The 12,079-nt window shown below is 34.5% G+C and overlaps 1 protein-coding gene across 6 annotated transcripts in view; it reads right to left on the minus strand.

Moving 5' to 3' along the window:
* The window catches only part of TMEM87A (transmembrane protein 87A), a 38,194-nt gene that overhangs the window by 12,376 nt on the left and 13,739 nt on the right, over positions 1 to 12,079 (minus strand). For 3 of the 6 annotated variants that reach the window (XM_038580169.1, XM_038580167.1, XM_038580170.1), the window contains exons 7-12: positions 9,743 to 9,860; positions 5,667 to 5,728; positions 4,704 to 4,887; positions 3,604 to 3,703; positions 2,627 to 2,720; positions 1,456 to 1,527 (exon numbers count right to left, since the gene is read on the minus strand). In XM_038580169.1, coding sequence (XP_038436097.1) covers positions 1,456 to 1,527; positions 2,627 to 2,720; positions 3,604 to 3,703; positions 4,704 to 4,887; positions 5,667 to 5,728; positions 9,743 to 9,860 — 630 coding nt within the window. Of the gene's footprint in view, positions 1 to 770; positions 840 to 1,455; positions 1,528 to 2,626; positions 2,721 to 3,603; positions 3,704 to 4,703; positions 4,888 to 5,666; positions 5,729 to 5,757; positions 5,793 to 9,742; positions 9,861 to 12,079 lie in introns of those variants that run through there. The other 3 variants (XM_038580172.1, XM_038580168.1, XM_038580173.1) reach the window with 2 other exon arrangements.

Below are 12,079 nucleotides of genomic sequence, written 5' to 3' on the forward strand. Positions count from 1 at the left end.
ACAGTCCATCAGGACAGTAATCTTGAACAATTGTACATAGAACCAAATAACGCAAAAACCAAAATAAATTTCTTAAAATCTCCCAAATGATTAAAGTCCAAAAACCTGAATCCTTCATCCAATAGGCCAAATCCCTAATAAACAAATGTTTACTCTTGAAAAGCAGGAAGAAAAGATTATTCAAATAGAAATTTATTATCTGCTGGTTGACTTTTCCTATAAATGAATCAAGATTTATTTCAAAGAGTGAAGTCTTCAAATAATCCCAAGTCAGCTTCTGAATGAGGGTATAAAACACTTACCCTGTAAAGGTTAAAATCTGCTAAACCTATTTAGAATTTTAAGAGTCAAACAACCTCATATAGTTCCTGAAACCATATTTTAAGAATCAAAATATTTACATAATTTTCAAAGCATTTAGTATTGCAGAGGCTGAAAGAAATAGTGGGACCACATCAGCCAGTGATTCTAACACTAAGTGAGGCACACAAATAAATTCAAAATTAAAGTGAAATACTCATTTAAAAAAAGGCCAGAAGCTTTTGTCTTGTTCTCAGTCTGCAGTCACCAACTCTTGATGCAATTTTTAAAATTAAAAACAAAATAACTGCTTACCTGAGCCCTCAGGTTGTTAGAGTGAAAATACCCTATTCCCCAAAGTAACAAGTAATCAACAAAACCAGCAAAAACCATTTGTAGAAAGATCAATGGAAACCCAACTCCAAGGGGAGAAAATGGACCGCCATCAAACAAGCCAATGAGAAGGATATCCACCAGCACAGGGCAGTGTCTAGGAAAGCCAAGGGGATAAAGGCCAAGGAAGCAAGATCAGTCTGGGCCTGCAGACAAAGAAAAAGAGGTGGTGAAAAAGAGATGTCTAGAGAGCACAGAGAAGAAACCACCAAAAGACTCTGTATTTACATAATCATCTGGAATGCTTTTGCATTCAAACTGAAAGAAAGTAAGGAATAATATTTTGTACCTACATCATTCTTCCCTTCTGATAAACAATCACATAAATTACTCAGCTGTAAGCATTTCATACAAACTGTTGATCACAGTCTCAATACAATAAAACACGCTACTAACTAATAAGAAGCAACCACCACAGAGTTCCTAGCATGCTAAGGTCCATGTTAAAAAGGGACCAAACCAAAAAATTGCAGTGTTAAAAGCCCCTATCCCATTCTATAATCTCCTATCACTGTGATTTCAGCTACAAGTCTAAAAAGACCTTTCTCATATTTCAAAGTACTGTATTAATATATTACAAATTACTAATTTACAGAATTATGTAATACAATATAATTCTACATATAAGAGCACATCCCAAAATAAAATGTGAACCAAATATCTGTCCCCAAAACTACGCTGCTTGTTTCACAAGTTTATATATATAAGGTGTTATTTATATGACCTGCTTATCCAATCACCAGGGCATTATTGAAAGGATATCCATAAAATAATACAGGCATCAATTGCTGAGAGGGCCAGGTTTACTATCAGAGCCAAGGGATAAGAAAAATACTACAGCAATAGAAAGAAAACGAATTGACAGAGGGTTAAAGTTGCTAAAAGTTGAAGGAAATTATATAGAGGACAGTATGATCTGAAAAACAAATATATATCCATAAAGTGTTTTATTCACGGGGGAATTTATTGCAAAACTTACTGAGCTCAGTTTTCTTGAAGGCAAAGTCAAGTTCATAGCATTTACCACCTTGAATCTAATGGGTTATTGCTGGGAGTGATTTTTTTCTTTTTTAAGATTTTATTTATTTATTCATGAGAGACACAGAGAGAGAGGCAGACACATAGGCAGAGGGAGAAGCTGGGAGCCTGATGTGGGACTCGATCCAGGGACCCTGAGATCATGCTCTGAGCCAAAGGCAGACACTTAACCACTGAGCCACCCAGGCATCTCTCTGAGAGTGATTTTTAAATAAATAACTACTGGAAGGACCAGTACTTCTTCACATTAATTCAGCTCTAACAAAATTTCTTTATCATTTTATCTCAGTGCTTTGGTTTCCCTCCCTGACAAAAGGCATGATTTATAATTCTCAAGAATGATGTGAAACAACTAGTTGCATTTTAGAAAAACCTTTGAAACTCAAGTGCTGGTTAAGCAAAGAGCACTATCACTTTAAAACAGAAAATAGGTGGCACCTGGGTGGCACAGTGAGTTGAGCATCTGACTCCAAGCTCAAGCTGTATGGGATTCTCTCTTCTTCTCCCCCTGCCCCTCCCCAACAAGCACATGCGCATGCACACTCTCCTTCTCTCAAACAAATAAATCTTAAAAAAAAAAAAATTTATCAAGCAAGTGCATGATTACAATCTTTGCCACTTCTACAAGAATGAGAGCCTATTGTCTGGGAGGAGGAACTGAGTAAGTAGCAATTTAGGGACAGGTGAGAAAGCATTCGTTTCTGGTCACAAATTAAACTTATAAAGCTCTAAGAGATTAAGAAGAAAATTTGAATTATACATACATTTTGAAAATCAGAGATCAAAAGTGATTTAGAAGAAATAGTAAAGAAGCCTACAGACACTTCAATTCACTCTCTCAAGACAAACAATATATCTGAACTGACCATAAATACTTAGACTAAGCAGTACTGACCCCAGTAACTCTGAGGACCCCTTCCATGCCAGAGAACAAAAGATAGAGGGCTCCTGCTACCACAACCTTGTGAAGAGTGACTCCAAGGCGAGGCCTAAACAGGAAGCAGAGAAAGTTGAGTACCAATGCCACAAACTGCAAAATAAGCTAAGTAACAGCAACTCATGATAATTAATATACAGGCCAACAACTTAAAAAGATGTAAGTCAGACATACTTGATTCATTAGAGGAAAAAAACCCAGAAGAACATATGGTCTTAAACCAAGATAATAAATATGAGAACTTTAAATCTGGTTTCTGATTATTGTATTAAATTTTTAAAAAACACCTTTTTATTATAGAGCATTCTGAAACATTCAATAGTATAATGAACCCCTCTATATCCATCATCCAGTCCCAATAACCACTAAGCTATGGCCAATCCTGCCTTGTGCAAACCTCCTACACTTCCTATCTTCCTCTATTATCTTCAAGCAAATCCTAGATACCGTATCTTCTATTTGTATATATTTCAGCATGTGTTTTTAACTAATAAGGACTTTTAAAAGACATAACCACAATACCATTATCAAATCTAAAAATTTTAACAATATAAGTAAATATCCTATTGCAACTCATTAGATAAACTGTACACTTGTAAACTCAGAATTCAACAAAATATGAAGTCTTTCCTTCCAGCAACTTCTGTTTGAAGGAGGAAGTCTCGAATCCTTGCCATTTAAATATCATTCAATCAGAGTCTGTATTTTAACAAGATCTCCAGGTGAATGGCATTTGAATGCTCGAGTTCTCAGAAGTGAAATGAAACACTTAACATCTTCGAGCTTTTACAAATCTACAAAATTTTAGATACCTGTCTTATTACAGAACTATTTCTTATACCAATTCTTTGAGAATTACAAGGGAACCTGCAATACTGATTCAATTTAATCAGTATTTTAATATGTCCTTCCATATAAAAAAAATTAATACTTACTTGACTATGCCATATCCCAGGCTGACTATGATGACCAGGGTTCGAGCCAGTGAACGTTTAACTGCTGAAAGCAGCTCTGCAAGGATCAGGGCACCCTGAACTAGGATAAAAAAGCAAGAGATAAAGAGTGCTATAACCTCACCTAATGTAGCTCTAGATCTCTAATGTGCTTTAGAATAAGCATTGGGATCAATACTGTTCCAAGAGAACACCTCTCCTGAAATTTTTATAATTAAGTACACAAGCTGATTTCCCTTACCTTGTTCATGTGAGCAGCAATCTGTGTGTGCTCAAATGACTTTCCCTCCCCAACTCCACTTCACTAAAACCTCAGCAGAATATCTCACCTACATGGACAGTTTGTAACACCTAGGGAATGTTCCCATTTTTAAAAACTGGGGAATATACATTGAAAATATACATATACACTGAAAAGCACAACACACACACACAGACACAGAGTTTTCAAATCATTTTCCTATCTACCATTTTCAAGCCCTTTCAAAGACAGGTAAAGCTCTAACTAGTAATCTTATAATAATCAATAATTAAACAGTCTGATGAGAAAGGACCAGAACTATCATAAAAAACCTCAGTACAAAATAATTTTTGTCATTACCTGTTTACTTTAGTAAACCATAAGTACTCTCCTATTTTCTTGGTATTACTCTATTTTACCAATTCTTAGAGGTACTTCTCCCTTGTATTTTAAAATCTTTGAAATCAAAGTAGGTCTTATCATCATTAGCAACTTACTATTAAGTTGGCAGGATTTATTTCCCTCCTTAGGTGTATAATACAATAACGGTGCCTTAAAAATCCATGGCAATTGAGATTCAATGTTAGTGATAATCTTACCCAAAATGGCCACTACTGTTTTAACTTGTGTCAATATATTTCAGTACAATCACTCTTAAATTACTGAACCCATAAGTTATGAGATTAAAAACAAAAGTTACAGTTATAGTGATTAAAGTTATTCTATTAATTAAGTAACTGAAAAGTTAAACCCACTTAACAACTGCTGACCTGAGGAAAACTGTCACATGTCTTACCTGATGGTGACTCACAAAATGGCAAACATTTTTTTGGTCACATACCTGATTCTCCTTTGTATCGGATGTTCTGAAATTCTGCATAGAAGACAGCTTTCTCAAGCATTCCCAAGAAGATGACAGCACCAATCCAAAACTGAATTCTCAGGAGATCTCTCCAGTAGCAGGCAGACCATGCCAGCCACAGAACACCAAACAGGACATATACAATACACATCACCATGAAAAACTGTCATCCAAATGGATAAGAAAAAAAGGAGGATTAGGGCTAATAGCCAATTTAGAATTAATACATAGTCTTAAACTATAAAAGACATATCCTATCTCCTACTTTAAGAATAATTATTTTTTTCTTTGGAATTCAATACTAACACACACAAAAAGATCTCGCGTGCAGAGAGAAACTACCTAAAAACCTATCATTAAGAGTAACTGTTCTTCTGCATTAAAAGTGCCTTCTCAGCTCTGACCTAAAATTACATAAATGAAGATAACACTGAAGAGGAAAAAAGATATGGCAGGGTTAGGATACATCTGAAGGCAATGAAATACAATGTGGGAAAACTATGAAAGGGAATAGAAGAAGAAAGAAATGATGGACAAGGGAAATCTGCCAACACAGTAAGGCTATTCCCATAGACATTCACACGACAAAGCATCAGCATTTAGTTACTTTAAATGGGATCAGAAACTACAGGGCAGTAAGAAGTGCCCCCCTTTGGATTCTAGAGAGAATGTGAGATGTGAAATTATCTTTGAGGTACTTTCCAATTCTGAAATTCCACAAGTCATCAACCTCTTCATTCTACAGATGATATGAAGCACAGAGGAATTCACAGACATACACTCTCAAGGCCATATTCTAGTAAGAAGTAAATACAGAACTACAAGTATTTTCTGAACTGTTCACAGGAACAATTCTTTAAAGAAGAATATTGCCACAAAAAATGGACAATCTTTCAAGCTAAACTCCTGTAACGTTAAGGTTAAGATTATAAGTTCACTTACAATCATCAACGGATATTCTTCAAGCGTGAGATATTCATAGGGACCCTTCACTTCAACAGTCACTGCCAAAACACAGTTCTCAGAATTAATGTAAAGGATGTAGAAATCAAAAACACTGCATAATATCTGTTTGATGAAATTAATGAAAAATAAATGGTTATTTATTTTTAACCATTTTGAACCTGGTGAATATTACATTTATAGAGCACTCTGAAATTCATAAGGTGTGCTCACGGTTCATGTTGTATCCCGCACAGGCCTCTATGCTTCTGCTCCCATCAGTGTATTAAATAAAAGAGCCCTTGGTTCCCACATACACATCCTTTAAAGACTACATTAAAGGTATTTCCTCCACAAAGCCCAACAGGAACCATAACTCAGTTCCTCTAAATTCCAAACACATTTCATATGTATTTCTTCTTACAACACATCACTAATGTGCTTTGAAAAGTACAGGTTTCATTCCTTCTTTTTACTATCCTCTTGTCTTCTATCTATCCTCACCTACATTTTCCTACAGCTTTTTTTTTCCTACTTCAATTTTATGGGACTTTGCTACATTAATGCATCATTTTCAGAAAGTACTAATAAACTTTATTTTAACAAAGTATTTAATGAGAACAAGTGACAATAACAAGAATCTGAAAGATTTGCCTTACAGAATCAGAACTATGACTTTTAAAATTGTAACTGATCGAACTAGTTGGATAAATTTCAGGTCTGATAAATACTTCTGTGAGAAGTGTTAGTCTGTGACAACAAACAACTGCCTATTTAACAAAAATTTCCTGGTTTTTACCAAGCAAAAATGACACACTTATTAAAAGTAAACCAAATAAAGAAAGTAAAACAGGTCCAACATTCATATGAACAAAAGGAGCAGCCCATAATAACAATCATAAGAATTTTAAGCAGACTGATTATTAAATCTACACCTTCTTAATTTAATAAAACAGCAAATCAAATAATTAGTCAATATTTATTGTATCCTTGCTTACTCTATGCCAAGGATCAGCAAAATATAGCACATGGACCAAATTTAGTCATCCAATTTTTATAAATAAAGTTTCATTGGGAAATAGCCACCTCCATTCATTTACATATTATCTATGGTTGCATTCACACAACAATGGCAGAGTTGCTAAGCTGTAGTAGAGAGAACATTTACTATCTGGCCCTTCAAGAAAATTTGGCTAATCCTTGCTCTATGCTGAAATATAAAATACATTTACTGATCATTTACTATGTGACACACACTACAGAAAACAGAAGAGATAAAAAGATAAGATGTTTTCCACCCACTAGTGGATTACCTGTTAGAAGGAAGAGAGAGTAGGAAAGCAAGATAAAGAATTGTCCCTCTGAGCCAAACCCAGAAGGATGAGTGTGTATTTTCCAGGACAAAGTAAAAAGCTATCTAGGCAGAGGAAATAACATGAATGAAGGCAGGTGAAAACGCATGATACATATTTAAAGAACATGTAGTCTGAGGCTGTACATGGTACCATAGATATAGTAGCATTTGGAAAGAAAACAGCAAAAGGCAAATTGGGACAAGCTGCAGAGTTTTACAAGCCTTGCTGCACAAGGTGGACATTTTACAGGCAATGGGGAGACACAGAGGTTTTAATGAAGGCAAAAAAGAAGACAGAACTATTCCAGAAAATTCTAGGGATTTCACATGGTGTAGTTAAGTCCATGCTTTAGAGTACCTTCTTCTTAGCTCCTAACAATAGATGGATAAAACAAAACAAAACAAGGACATAAGCTCAAAAACAAGATAAATATCTCTAAGTATCAAAACTGAACAAAAACTCAGACAGTTTATGATGCTAAAGCTATGTCATGTTTGACTCTGGGCTCAAAAAGCAAGCTATGGCAGCTGGGATTGCAGTTCCCATGGGATCACGAAAACTGGTAGGATTCTAAGGAAAAGGAGGACCAGAGCCAGATATGATACATGAAGAGACTGAAGTAGAATGGAACAGGCCTTCCATTCTTTTCAAAGAAAGAAGGTTGAAAGTAAATGTTGGTAACTGCTGCTTTAGACTTACTCTTTAGAAAGCTGTGGGCCTAGAAATACAGGATACACATACATCTTGGGTCCAGAAACTGTGCCAGGCCACCTGCTGGTTTACCTAAATCTGCTATATCACATCTAACTATAGAGCATAAGACTCACTTCCAGATTGGGAATTAAAAGCATTCAACACAAGAATCTATAAAAAACAAAAATTTTAAATTAAGTCAAACAAAAGAAATAATGAAACAGACAAGAAAGAAATAGTTGGGACAACTAACAAAAGTTGGTTCACTGGGATAAACATATAGTAAAATACAATTCTGCAAAGATTTATAAAATTAAAAGGAGATAAAAGCAATATTTAGATTGAAAAAAGCTACAAATACAGATTTTTTTTGGTAAATAAATACTATTAATAATTTTATGCCAAAAAAATTTGAAATTTTGAATGATATGGACAATTTCTCAAAAACAAAAATATCGATTCAAGTAAAAACAGAATAACTAAAAAGCAACCTATTACTATTTAAAGAAAATTAATCAGCTGTTTAAAATCCATATAGGTGAAGAAAAACGAACATTAGGCCGAAACACATTGTAAGTTCTACGAAACATTAAAAAAACGGATAATCCTATCCATATACAAAAACTACTCCACAGAATTTGGTAATAGGGAACATTCTCCAATTCATTATATAAGACCAGCATAACCTGGATGCCAAAACCCACAGGTGACACTACAAGAAAAGAAAATTATAGGTCAATCTTAGTATGAATAAAAATTCCAAATATAATTCTGAAAAACAGAAGCCAGCTATACACACACACACACACACACACGTGTGTAAGTGTATGTGTATACGTGTGTGTATCAAGACCAAATACGGGCATCTTAGAAATTCAAGAATGGGGTTTTTTTAAAGATCTTTTTTTTTTTTTTTTTTTTAAGATTTTATTTATTTGAGAGAGGAGGGGGATTGAAAGGGAAAGGGGCAGAGGGAGAGGGAAAGAGAAGCAGACACTCACTGAGCAGGGAACCAAACACAACATATCCTGGGATTGTGACCTGGGACGAAACCAGATGCTTAACCCAATGAGGCACCCAGATGCCCCCAAGAATGTTTTAACATTAGAAAAATCAGTTAATGTAATGCATCACATTAACAGATTAAATGGGGGAACCTATATGATGATCATTTTAATCAATACAATCAAAGCATTTGATAAAACTGAGCATTCATTCTCCCTACTAGAAAGAAAGAAAGAAAGAAAGAAAGAAAGAAAGAAAGAAAGAGAGAGAGAGAGAGAGAGAGAGAGAGAGAAAGAAAGAAAGAAAGAAAGAAAGAAAGAAAGAAAGAAAGAAAGAAAGAAAGAAAGAAAGAAAGAAAGAAAAGGCAGAAAAATTCACTTGGCAAATGAGGAAAAGAAAGAAACATCCTTAACCAAACACAGAATATTTCTGGAAAGTCCACAGTAAACATAATTAATGGTGTAATGTGCTAATATTGCCAATAAAGTCAGGAGCAAGATAAGGATGGTCATCATCACTGTTCCATTCAATATTCTACTTGAGAAAGGAGGGGAGGGAAGAAAACTGCAAAGAAGGAAGAAACAAAGAAAAGAAACTACAGAAAGACTGGTTAGTTAAGTGATCAGGAAACTCCAAGTAAGAGATGATGACTGCAGGAATTGGGTTAGTAAGAGTAGAAAGGAGAATACTAACAAAAACTGAGACATTAAAAAATTATCAAAGTCAATTAATTTAAAAATTTCCCAAGTTTTGCCTTAGTAACCAAGTTTGCCATGTCTAGTGCAGAATACTGAGAGCACAGTACCAAATAAGAATCTTAAAAGCAGGAGGGTCAAATGAAGGAAAATGAAATCTGGTATCTATAATAAATACATAATAAGAAAGCATAAGTGACACGCCTAAGATTGTGTCTGTTACACTATAAACATTCTTAATTACTCCCTCCCTTAGAGCAACTTCACACTACCCATTACGCATGACACCAGATAATATGAATGATAAAAAGGAACAAAATGTACTTACTGGTAAAAAGATTACTAAGTGAATTTTCTTTTGAGGATTCTTTTGAGGATGAAAAGCCAATATGTACAATAAAAATGTATGGTGCATCTTGCCAAGTTTTCAGTGGATCATGCATTGCCTGGAGAGAAAAAGAAAAAGAAAAAAGACATCAAACCTGCAAGTCTTAGAACTAAGAACACATTAATATGAAAATCTTGTTCCAGAATGTGCCCAAAAACATGGCTGAGTTCTTCACTTGTATCATTAAAACAGCAGGCACAACAAAACAAACAGGCCTATAATGCATACAAGAAAGTGTGTTAGTCTATAAATTACTAAAATCTTCTATGTTGTCTTGCACAAAGATCACATATTTAACATATTTTTTAACAAGGAAAACCTCAGCTAAAAATCACTAAACTGAATGTTATATTAAGCCATGCTAGGATACTTGGTTATATTTTACACACATAAACTAAGGAGATTTAAATTACCTTAAAACAAAACAAAAACACCCATGATGCTGACACTGAATTATAATATAAACACTAATGCCCGAATTTAATTAATTCCCTTTGTTCAATGTCCTTCTCAAGACTAGCAGAATTTTTACTGAGGACTCGCATTTTTATCAAAAATTTAATTATGGCTATTCTACATGGAAAGTCACTGTCTCTCAAAGTAAAGGAAGCGGAGATAACAGCATCCATGTTTACAAAACTAGTTACTTGGGAAGAATCTGTTCCAAGGCCAGTTTGTTTATACATAGCCCAAACAAAAAGCCTTCAAAAAAGATCTGTTGCCGTACTTGCTAGATGCACTATGGACCTTCATGAACACAAGACTAAAACACAAAGATAAAGGAGAATAAAACAAAATTATTGGCTTATTCCTTGTGTGTTAAAGGAAGTACTGCTACTTAGACTTATATTTATTATCTTCTGGTCTTAAAATTAAAAGAAATTATTATCCAGACACCTCTGGGTAAGCTTCATTGATCTATGAAACCCCTCAATATGGATAACAGATTTTCCATATGTATGTGTTTTCCTGTGGAGTCACAGGTTTTCCCAAATGCTCGAGTTATTCTACAACCCAAGAAAAGGCCAAGAGTTCAAAAATTATATTCATAATAGAAATCCAAAATGTCAAAGTAAATGATTATATAGCTGTAATACATTTACTAGGTTATGTTAGTCACTCAAGAACATAAATGCCATGCTGAATCACAGATTGATTTATCTCTGACTGCAGGCCTCTTTCTGACAAAATTAAGGAGCAATTTATGAGAAAAATTTTAGAGCTTCAAAGTTATAAATACATCTTGTCCTATATACCCATAATTAACTGAACCTTCCCTGAACTTACTTGTTCACTAACCAATAAAACTTAGTTTTGTGTAATAAGCTGCTCTTGGTATTATTTTATACATCTTAAAACTACCTCTTACAAATTTCAAAAGGGACTCATTAACTCTCATATTCTAGGATTTGACAAAGTTTCCATTTAACTCTAGGATATACATATTTTGAGCCTGTAAAAATAACCATATGCAAGTTTTGACTTGGGAACCAAGTTCTGACAAGTCTAGTTCAGAATACTGAGAACATAAGGCCAACTAAGAATCTTAAAAGTGTGTCAGGCACCCTGTCATACACTTAACATTTATTACAGCCCTTAATCCTCATAATAACCACACAGATGTCCTTTAAGAGGTAAAAGGATAAAATAAACTGTGGTACATTCAGGTAATGGAATATTATTTAGCACTAAAAAGAAACAAATTATCAAGCTATGAGAAGGCATAAAGAAACCCTAAATTCATAATACTAAGTGAAAGGACCCAATCTGACAGGGCTATATGTCACAATTTCAACTATATGACATTCTGGAAAATGCAAAACTGGTGACAAAAAAAAAAAAACAAAAAAAACTATGGTGACAGTAAAAACAACAACAACAACAACAACAAAACAAACCAAGGGTGCCTGGGTGGTTCAGTTGGTTAAGTATCTGACTCTTGATTTCAGCTCAGGTCAAGATTTCACGGTCATGAGACCGAGCCCCTCTGTCAGACACTGCATTCAGCGGGGAGTAAATTTGAGATTTTATTACCCTCTCCTTCTACCCACCTCTTCAACTCTCTTTCTCACATAAATAAATCTTTAAAAAAAAAAAAAGAATCAATGTTTGCCAGAGGATTGAGAGGAGTGAGAGACGACTAGGCAGGTGGAGGGAGCACTGCCACTTTTTAGGGCAACAAAGCTATTTTCTATAATGGTGTACATCTGTCATTTTACATTTGTTAAAAACTAAACACTGTACTACACAAAGAACACTAATGTAACTACAGACTTT

Source organism: Canis lupus, chromosome 30 (assembly GCF_011100685.1).
Source record: "Canis lupus familiaris isolate Mischka breed German Shepherd chromosome 30, alternate assembly UU_Cfam_GSD_1.0, whole genome shotgun sequence".
Taxonomy (NCBI): domain Eukaryota; kingdom Metazoa; phylum Chordata; class Mammalia; order Carnivora; family Canidae; genus Canis; species Canis lupus.